The 11117-nt window shown below is 40.4% G+C and overlaps 1 protein-coding gene across 1 annotated transcript in view; it reads left to right on the top strand.

Moving 5' to 3' along the window:
- Positions 1–11117, top strand: part of Supv3l1 (Suv3 like RNA helicase) — a 26514-nt gene that overhangs the window by 11510 nt on the left and 3887 nt on the right. Inside the window, exons 7-13 of the mRNA XM_004623955.2 lie at positions 1496–1573; positions 3782–3873; positions 5381–5561; positions 6199–6292; positions 7197–7416; positions 9277–9357; positions 9700–9876. Of these exons, the coding sequence (XP_004624012.1) occupies positions 1496–1573; positions 3782–3873; positions 5381–5561; positions 6199–6292; positions 7197–7416; positions 9277–9357; positions 9700–9876 (923 nt within the window). The remainder of the gene's footprint in view (positions 1–1495; positions 1574–3781; positions 3874–5380; positions 5562–6198; positions 6293–7196; positions 7417–9276; positions 9358–9699; positions 9877–11117) is intronic.

Below are 11117 nucleotides of genomic sequence, written 5' to 3' on the forward strand. Positions count from 1 at the left end.
CACCAGGGGGCGGGGCCGGCTGGCATGTGGTGCTGGGGGATCGAACCGCAGTCCCTGTGCTTTACCAAGCTTGTTCCAAGCAGGTGCGTCAGACCACCGAGCCATCTCGCCAGCCCCCTTATTATTTTAAGACTGGATCCTGAGAAATTGCACAGGTTGGCTTTTAGTTTTGCTCATTCTGCCCCTGTCTCCTGTGCTTCTGGGATTATAAGCGTGTGCCATTGTGCCAGGATAATGCTTGCTTCTTAGTGTTTATTCCCTTTTTCCTTTAAGATATATGAAATGTTGAGAAGTATAGTGCCAGATTTCTTAGTACCATTCACATTTCCTCTATACTCTTGATCAAACTGCTGTCAGGTATTTGGGTTTTTTTTGTTTTGTTTTGTTTTGTTTGCGGAACCGGGGATTGAACTCAGGCCCTTGCGCTTACCAGGGAAGCGCTTATTCTACTGAACCATCTCCCCAGCCCCATGTCTTTGTTTTTTGAGACAGTTTCACTATGCGGTTCAGCCTGGCCTTGAACTCATTTTGTAGCCCAAGCTGGCCTGAAACTCAGAGTGATCCTGCTGCTTCAGCCTCTTAAGTGCTGGGATTAGAGGCATGCATCATCATGCCTGGCCATGACTTTTTATATCTGTATTGCCTACTATAGATTGTTGTGCTTTAAAAAAATTTGTGCGATGATTCATTTGTATTGTTGTTCTGCAACTTTTTTATTTCAAATATTTGTAGATCTAGTTTTGTTGAAATATCTATACATATATATTTAAAGTTGATACTCATTTCCCCAATAAATGTTGTTTAGGTTGTTTAAACTTTATCTGTATTGTAGAGATTTTTTTTTTTCCGGTACGAGAGATTGAACTCAGGACCCTGTGCTTGCCAGGCAAGTGCTTATTCTACTGAGCTATCTCCCTGGCCCAATTGTAGGTAATGTTGCAATACTTAACTTTTGAATAGTTTGAAACATTTTAAATAAATAAAAATTAACTTCTCTTATATAGGCCATGTATAATTTTCTTTTCATACCAGGGATTGAACTCAGGACCTTATACTTGCCACGCAGATGCTTATGTCTGCTGAGCTGTCTCCCTGGCAGTGATGTCATTTTACTAAGCAGATTTTCCAGGTTGTCTCTGGGGTTACAAAAAATAAACTAAACCACTCCATTGGGAGGCAGTGCTATAGGAGCATAGTCTTGGAAGCACGACTGCGTGGGCTAAGTGATCTCCCTCACTTACTGTCTGACCTTGGGCAGATGCCTTAACTTCACTTGTCCAGTTTATCCTTCTGTCAGATGGTTAGAATGATACCTAATCTCAGGTTTTTGTGAGGATTAAATAAAGTGCAGTTTTACAATATATAAAACAAGTCTGTCAAAAAAGAAGTACCTGGTAAGTGATGGTGGTGGTGGTGAAAGCTTGAATCTCTGTGGAAATTTGTTAATACTATTTGAATAGATGGTGTGGCTCATGATGACTTTTTTTATTTTAAGATGAAGTGGCTGTAATTGATGAAATTCAGATGATTAGAGATCCAGCCAGAGGATGGGCCTGGACCAGAGCACTTTTAGGTTCGTGGTCTTAATGCTGTTAAACCTGGGCTTTGTGGTGTCTGCACTGACATTTATGTTTGATGTTGCCAAGTAGTCCACTAGATCCTCTCCTGACAGAAGTCATCAAGTCCCTGAAGTATGAGTTGCTGTTGTTGTTACTATTTTGCAGTACTGAGGATTGCACCCAGGGGCTTGTGTGTGCTAGGCAAGCCTTGTACCATTGCACTACATTCCTCCCCTCCCTTTGTTTTGAGACAGGCCCTGGCTAAGTTGCCTTGGCTGGCTTTAAACTTGTGATCCTTCTGCCTTATTTTCAAATACATGTGTGTGCCACCATGCCCAGTATATTTATATTTTTAAATCCTGTTTTGATAATAAAAAGTTCCAGGGCTGAGAAGATAGCTCAGAGGTATAAGCACCTACTTGGCAAGTGCAAGGTCCCAATCTCGATTCCTGCTCCCACATGCTAGGGTTCCAGGTACACCTACTGACCCCAGAACTCTGGCTGTGGTGGTGTATGCCTGTAATCCCAGCACTCAGGAGGTTGAGATGGGAGGATCATGAATTCGAGAGCAGCCTGGGGGCTAAAAAAGTGAGCACAAGGCCAGCCTGAACTACATAGCGAGACCCTGCCTCAAAGAAGAAAAAAATTTTTTTCTTGTTACATGATTAAAGTTAAAATGCACTGCAAAAGGGGGCTCAAATCTTACCATATTATTTAATCACTATTAATGTTTTGGTATGTTTCATGAGTTTTTTATTATACATGTAGTTTGAGAACTTGCAATTTTGTCTTGCTATTTTTATTTTTCTTTCTTTTTTTTTTTTTTTTTTTTTGTATTTTAGGGAAGGGTCTACAGGGTGTTCAGGGTCTCACTACTAGATCAGACTCCTAGTGATCCGCCTGTTTACAGCCTCCCAAGAACTGGGATTACAGGTGTGCGCCACCACACCCAGTCTCAGCTGTGTCTCAGCAGCGTGCCCCAGGGGCAGGGCCAGCACAGCAGGCCAGGGGATTGAAAAACACACACACACACACACACACACATGCACACGCACACATGCATGCAGGCACACACGCACGCACACCCACCCACCCACCGCCCCTGCACCTGCTTGCAGGTGCTTTAATCCACTGAGCTATTTGGCTGGCCCTCTGTTGCTATTTTTCAACTCTGATTTCAGGCACTTTAATATGTTTACATATTTGCCATTGAAGAGCAACGCTACAATTTGTTCCATAGAGTTGAACTTTTCCTCCTGTCTTTGATAGTATTGCTGTAAAGTGCTAGACATGTAGGGACATGCCTATAATCCCAATACTTAGGAAGTAGAAACAGAAGGATTGCTTCAAGTTTGAGGCCAGCCTGGACTACATGTTGAGTTCAAGGACAGACTGAATGGCTAGTAAAACCCTATCTCAAAAAACAAAAAACCCCAAAAAAATGCTGCAGTAAAAATCTTTGTAGCCATAGCTTTTATGTTTGTTTGTTGCAGCAGGGGAATTAAATGCAGGACCTTTCCACTGAGCCCTTTTTTATTTTGGGACAGAATCTCACTGAGTAGCTGTGGTACCAGGCTGGGCTTGATTCCTCGTTCCTCAGACTCCCAAAGTGCTAGGGTTACAGGCATGTGCCACCTACCTGGGTAGTTTGATTTAGGTTTGTTCTTTAGCATAGGGTTCTGCAAGTGGTGTTTTTGAGGTCATTGGGCACAAACATTTCTGTTGCTTAGTATTAAGTTGTTGAAGAGCATGTTACAGAGAGTATCTTTTCAAATTTGAAAGTAACTGAGGTCTTTCTTCAGAATTTGCATTGAAGCCTTTGATGAAATTGGAGCTGTACAAGGCTGAGAAGCTTGGAATCACTTCTGCCTTCCAGCCTCCACCTCTGAAGTACCTTAGTGGTTCCATGGAAGGCATAAGAACTGGACTAAGTAATGTTCAGCACTAAGCATCAAAGCTGGGCTCCAGCTCTGACTGGCTTCACCCTGTAACAAACTTGAACCTTGGCGAGAATCCTTTTAGAGCTCTGGGTAACAGTGAACATGATCTTTACCCATTGAAAGATAGCTGTTATGTTGGGGTTTGCATCAAAGGGACAGTATTTCTTATGACATTTGGTAGAGTTGTAAAAGAATAAGCAAAGATAAAGCATTTTTACTGTATGAGTTACATATTTAATTATGAATTTTTACATAAAAAGAAATCTAATTATGCTCTTATAGGACTCTGTGCTGAAGAAATCCATTTGTGTGGAGAATCTGCTGCTATTGACCTGGTCACTGAGCTTTTGTATACAACTGGAGAGGAAATAGAGGTAGAGACTATATGCTTCATTCTCGGGGGAGGGCGGAGCACACATCCCACCGTGTAGTGGCTTCATAGTGGCAAAACCAGAAATTAACTAAGAGAAACGCCATTTTCTTGTCGTTGACCAACTTGTGTGTATTTTTGGTTGGACTTCTTGATGTGAAGTTGTGATAGAGTAGCTGTCAGGCCTAAATCTTTCAGGAGTATGGGAGATTCCTCATCTTCACAGAATCTTTTGTGGCCTGAACAGATTGGTCTAGAATTAAGTAAATAAGAACAATATTGAATTTGAGACCTAGAACAAGTTTGATTTTCAAAGCTTTGTATGGCATATATGTGATATTTGGTATTCATACAGTTGTCAGAGTTTGTCTAGAGTAAGAAGCAACAGGTTACCTTTAAATCCTGTGTTTTTTCTTTACTAGGGTTCTAGACTAAGATAAAGAATTACTTGAAACTTGGCAATACTTGAAACTTGGCTATGTTTTTGTTTCATGCTAAGCCTTCAAAGAGTGAAAAGTAGTGGAAGGGATTCTTAATTTCCATTGGGACCTTGCTGGTTTTTAAACTTTGCATTGTGAAGCAAATCATAGAAACCTAGAATTGGAACAAGCCTATGACCTAGTCTTTTATTGGATTCTGTTTTGCTTGTGTATAAATGGAAGTGACAGCTAATAACTTCTGAAGTATCACATTGCCATGAAAATCAATTTGTGTGAGAGTGCTTTGAAAATGTATAAAACATTGTATAATATTTTAATTAAAAATGCCAATAAGAACTGATGGTATCTATTACTCGAGAGGTTGAGGCAGGCGGGTCATTGCAAGCTTGAGGCCAGTTTGGGCTACAAAGTGAGCTCAAGGCCAGCCTGAACTGTATAGTGAGAGCCTGTCTCAAAAAGAAAAATGAAAAAAAGAAGAAAAACTGATGGTAACACTTATAACAATGTTTTGTCGTTGTTGTTTCCCTTGAAAAATGATGGGGGCTGGGGAGATGGCTCAGTGGAATAAGCACTTCCCTGGCAAGCGCAAGGGCCTGATTTCAATCCCTGGTTCTGCAAAAAAACAAAACAAAACAAAAAAATAAAACACGATTGTTTAAAAAAAAGAAGAATAAAAAATAAAAATGATGAAGCTGGAGGTGGTGGTGCATGCCTATAATCTCAGCACTTGGAAGGCTAAGGCAGGAGGATTATTGTGAGTTCAAGGCCAGCCTGAACTGCATAGTGAGAGCCTATCTCAAAAAGACAGAAAAAGAAAAATGATGATGCTTATCAGTTTTTAGCTACTGTTGATTGCTTTGCAGCCTTTTCAGTTATTAGTCACAAGAAGTTGACTTGGAGATATTTTGCCATTTCATGTCTTTTTCTGAGATAATACAGGCTGACCTTGAACTTGATTATGAAGCCCAGGCTGGCCTTGAACTCACTGCTCCTCTTGCCTCAGCCTTCTGAGTGCTGGGATTACAGTCATGTGCCACCACATCTGGCTTACCTTTCACATCTTTATTGCAGGTTCGAAAATATAAGAGGCTAACCCCCATTATTGTGATGGATCATGCATTAGAATCTTTAGATAACCTTCGGCCTGGGGACTGCATTGTCTGTTTTAGTAAGAATGATATTTATTCTGTGAGTCGACAGATTGAAATTCGAGGATTGGAATCAGCTGTTATATATGGCAGTCTCCCGCCTGGTAATTACTGGCTTTCATTGTGATAGGATGTGAAATCTTTGTTATAGGCCAAATAGTATGTTTTAGATCATAGAATAAGTATTTTTCAGTTTAACTGGGTCTGAGTAGAAGTAGTATTTTCCTTATATAGTCCCTGTGTTATATGTTATTAGACTGTATTTTTTTTTATTTTTTATTTTTTGGCGGAACCAGGAATTGAACTCAGGCCCTTGCGCTTGTCAGGGAAGCGCTTATTCCACTGAGCCATCTCCCTGGCCACTTAGACTGTATTTTAAATATTGAGTTTTTATTTTCTTAGGAACTGTCGGTTAAAATAATAGATCTGGTAATATCCTTCACACTGTCACCCTGAAATCTATACTAACTGTCCTGGGAAATGTTAAGGGTGGCATGGTGGGGACTGAGCTGCTGTAAGGGGGACTATCCAAAGGGGTGGAAGTAAAGGGTAAGGGACTCTGAGGATGTAAGGAAATACGGTTTGAAGCAACAGTTTTATCCATAAAAATGAGAAGATCAGGCTGGGGACGGTTTCTAAGATAGACTTAGTGTGATGTAATGAGAGGAGAGCACTCCTTTACCATAAACTGTTCTGTGCTTGCTTCGGCAGCGCATACAATAACAAATTGTTCTATTTTAGGGACCAAACTTGCTCAGGCAAAGAAGTTTAATGATCCCAGTGATCCATGCAAAATCCTGGTTGCTACAGATGCAATTGGCATGGGACTTAATTTGTAAGTAACTTTTGGGCCAGGGAGATAGCTCTGTAGCTTAAGCACTGTCTGGCAAGTGCAAGGTCCTGAGTTTGATCCCTGGTCCTTCCAAAAAGTAAAAAAAAAAAAACAACCAGAAAACCCCAAATTAAAATGTAAGCAATTTGTTTTTAATAACAGTGGCTAGTCAGTGGATTAGATGACAAGTTTTTGTTACTTAGTGTTCCAATTGGCATTAATTACCAAATACATGGATTTAGGAGAATGGGTATTATAGTATAGATTTTTTGAATTTTTCTTATACCTCTTAAGGAATAAAAAGACAATACCATATAACACTAGGACTTTTGAGTGCTGCCCTCTATTGCTGTCACTGTGTTTTTAGTTTCTTAGTCAGAAGGTCTCCAAGTACCTATCATGCATGTGGGGCTAGCCATTATCTCTAGTGGTGATCAGTTTTGGTAATGAAGGCAGCTACACATCTATGAATCAAAGAACTAGTAACTACTCTGATAGTTTTTTAGTCACTGTATTACCCAGGCTGACCTCAAATTCCTGAACTCATGTAATCCTCCTGCCTCAGCTTCCGGAGTAGCTAGAACTGTGTGCCCCACCGAGCTTAGGGCAGCTAACTTTAGAACAGCATGAGAACACTTTCTGTGGGTCATTGATAAAAAGAGCCATTTTTTATAGCTTTATTAAGAGATAATTCATGTACATTACATTTCACCCATGTTAATATGTAGTTGAATGATGTTTAGAAAATGTACACAGTTGTTAAAATATACTAGTGAAAGGAAGAACAAGAATTACCCAAAAAAGTATTTTCTTATTTTTTAAATGGCTCGAAGATAACGAGATTTCTGATGACTCAAATGACAGGGTTGTTTATGTAGTCTATAGGATCACTTTTGTTTCTTTTCAGGAGCATAAAGAGAATTATTTTTTACTCGCTTTTAAAGCCCACTATGAATGAAAAGGGAGAGAAAGAAATAGAACCGATTACCACCTCTCAAGCCCTGCAGATTGCAGGCCGAGCTGGCAGATTCAGCTCACAGTTTAAAGAAGGAGAAGTTACAACAATGAATCGGGATGACCTCAGTTTATTAAAGGAAATTTTGAATAAGCCTGTGGATCCTATAAAGGTAAAGTACAAGGTGTTAATTATTAGTGTGTGGAGGACTGGGACTCCTTCCTCACCCACCATCTGGACTCTTACTTTAGGTATCTCGAAATAGAACAAGGAAAAGAAAGTTGTGTTCTGTGAAAACCATATCAAGAGAACCCTCCATCATCCTGGAGGCTGAGGCAGGCGAATTGCTGCAAGTTCAAGACCATGCTGGGCTGTAAAGCAAGCTCAAGGCCAGTCTGAACTGCAATAGTGAGACCCTATCTTAAAAAGACCAAAAAACCCCCAAAAGAGCAAGAGAGAACCCTCTGTTACTGTTTGGAGAGGCATAGAGACACCTTCCAAATTTAATTGAGCTGATATTCCTCTCTTTTGGGGGGATAGCATTATCTTTTGTACTTCAGGTGCTCTGGACTCATTATGCCATCCAGGCTGGCCTCGAACTCATGGTGATCCTCCTGCCTCAGCCTCCCAAGTGCTGAGATTACAGGGGTGCATCTCAGGCCCAGCTCTGATTTTCCTTTAACTGATGCTAGAACTCTAATAACAAATGACACATTTGCTTTAGCTGGGCATGTAACGTTGAGGTATGATTGGAAAATACAGTGAGTATTTAAATTTATAAAAAATTATTATGGTAAAAGACACAGTTGCCATTTATCCCACTTAAAGTATTTCCCCCTCACTTCAGAAATACTTAACTCATCATTCTTGACACTTTCTGAAGCCATTCCCAAAGTCTTTTTTGTGTATATCTTTGTTGTTATACGAGACAGAGTTGTTGTGTAGCTCAGGATCTCTCTTTTTTTTTTTTTTTTTTGCGGAATCGGGGATTGAACTCAGGCCCTTGCGCTTGCCAGGGAAGCGCTTATTCCACTGAGCCATCTCCCTGGCCCTCAGGATCTCTTAGTATAATAATATTTTAAAGTCAAAATGGATGAGAACACACAGAAATTGCTGGAGAAAAAAAGAAATTGCTATAAATTGGTCAGTGAGGTGTGACCAGAAATTACAGTGAATATTTAAATTTTAAAAATTTATTACAGTAAATGACACGTTGCCATTAAATCTCCTCAAAATGTTCAGAATACTCCCCATCACTTTATTTTTTTTTCTCCCCATCACTTTAAACATACTTATTCTTGGTGATATGTCTTTGACTGTAGTAAGATTTAAAAATACAAGTCTTGGGGCTGGTGAGATGGCTCAGTGGTCTAAAGCACCTACTTGGAACAAGCTTGGCAAAGCACAGGGACCGCGGTTCGATCCCCCAGCACCACATGCCAGCCAGCCCCACCCCCTGGTGGGCTGAGCTGGCCACACACACACACACACACTAAATAAATAAATAAATGTTTAAAAATACAAGTCTTCATTGTACTTTTTGTTAACCTTTTGTACTTCCTTTGGGCATTTCTTGGTCCTGTAATACATAGTTAAGGAGGTAAGTGCTGTCCAGTTGAGAAGGTTTCTTAAGCATGCGTATGGCAGTTTTATTGCCCTGGTTAGAGCAGATAGATTTTCTTTGTATTTTTTCATTCAGTGGGGAGAATGAGAGTTGGAAAATTGCTTTATCTTGGAAGGCATTTTTTGATACCCTATCAGGTTATAACAGGTTTTAGAACTATAATTAAAGTAAAAGTAAAAGAGTTTATTCAGTCAGCATAATCTGTCATTTTTACTAAATTATCTCATTAGCTCTTGTAATAAAATGGTACAGTGGTGATACTTTTTTCCACTCAAATTCTTGGCAATAACTCATTTGGAGAGAGCTTAGTGTGAATACAGGACTGTATTTTAAGATAACTTTAACTGTATTCTTAAACATAAAAACAAAAATAGCTCATTCTTGTTTTTTCTTCTAATTTTACTAAAGTCAGCTGGTCTTCATCCCACTGCTGAGCAGATTGAAATGTTTGCCTACCATCTCCCGGATACAACACTTTCTAACCTCATTGTAAGTGGAAACTCACTTTTAAATCTCTTGTAAAAATATCAGTGTAGCAGACAGTTGCTGGTTCACATCAGGGGCACGAAAGGATAGTCTGTCCCCGTCATGTTGCTCTGTATGGCATTTGTCTTGCACAGGAAAATTTTCTTTCAAAGTCTTTTGGAAGTTTTGTCCTGAGGAATTTTCTCTCTGAGTATTTCAGGGTGGGAAGAGAGGCCGTGGGCACAGACTCGGCTTCAGGAAGCAGGGAATGAATCCAGTCCCTTGGGACACTGTTATGGATTAGAGAGGTTATTTTATGGATTTGAGTAATTTATTCAGTAACTTCCTCTATCCTTTTCCCACTAGGATATCTTTGTAGACTTCTCACAAGTTGATGGGCAGTATTTTGTCTGCAACATGGATGATTTTAAATTTTCTGCAGAGTTGATCCAGCATATCCCATTAAGTCTGCGTGTGAGGTACGTGTTCTGCACAGCCCCGATCAACAAGAAGCAGCCTTTTGTGTGCTCGTCACTGTTACAGGTAAGCCTTTGTCCTCTCGCTGTTGTGTCTTCTTCCCCAGTACAGCTTTGTTATTTAAAATAAAACACTAGGAGAATGCTCTATAATTTGAGACTTTACAAAAACATAAATATTTTTTTCTGACAGATAATTTCAGAGGGGTAGGAATCCTTGTCTTATATTTGAGCTTAAATGGTAACCACGATGAAGAAACTAAAGGAACCTATAAATAATTCAATAAAGTAGTTCAAGGGAGGGTATTTTGCCTGGTAGACTTTTTTGTGGTACTAGGGATTGAACCAGGGCCTTTTGCATGCTATGCAAGTGTTCTGCTATTGAGCTACATCCCCAGCCCTTTTTAATATTTTGAGACAGTCTTAGCAGGTTGCCCAGGCCGGCCTTAAACTTGGCAGTCATCCTGCTTAGCCTCCTGAGTGCCCAAGATCACAAAGCACGTGCTGCTGTGCTGGCTGCTGGCACACTTCTACCTTGTTTGTGTTGGGTAATAAATTCTGAATGGAGGGGAGGGCGCTTGGGGCTGAATAGTGGCAACAGCATTCCATTTTCTTAGTTGTAGGGCACTGCTCCAGGGCGCATTGTGTAGGGCTGTGAATCTCTGATTTCCAAGGTAACAGGATGCTGGGGTGCAGGGAGGAGCAGTGGAAGTGGACAGAGTGAGTTGTTCTCTTGCTGACCCCGTTGCCTCTGGCTGTGCTCTCCCTGCGTACCCCACCTAAGGGGCCTGTTCTGAAGAGAGCCGTGTACTTTTTCTCTAAATGGCTGAGCACTCTGCATACTCACTCTGTTCTAGTCAAACCTATTTGTAAGTTTATTTTGGAAAACTTAAAAGCAATGTGTAATGCATAAATGCTTTTTTATACAAAACTAGCATGTTCCAGATAGGTTAAATTTGGCTAAAAACCCTCAGTCTTTTCTTCATTTCTTTTGTTTTGCTTTGACAGGGTCTTGCTACGTAGTCCAGGCTGGCTTTGAACTTGCCAAATAGCTAATGGTGGGCTCAAACTCATGGAGTCCCTCCTGTCTCAACCTCTCCAAGGGCTGTGATTACGGGCATACACCACCATGCCCAACTTTCAGCCCAGCTTTAATCCTCTAAAATAATTTGTTGTTAGTTAATGTTTATTGTTTCAGACCTTTTCTGTTATATTTAGCTCTCTTATATTACGCGCTCCTTTTTTCTACCAGAAAAGAGTCTATCAAGCAAAATCCCCTCCCCTCCCCTCCCCTCCTTTCCCCTCCCT

Source organism: Octodon degus, unplaced genomic scaffold, assembly GCF_000260255.1.
Source record: "Octodon degus isolate 3935 unplaced genomic scaffold, OctDeg1.0 scaffold00005, whole genome shotgun sequence".
Lineage (NCBI taxonomy): Eukaryota > Metazoa > Chordata > Mammalia > Rodentia > Octodontidae > Octodon > Octodon degus.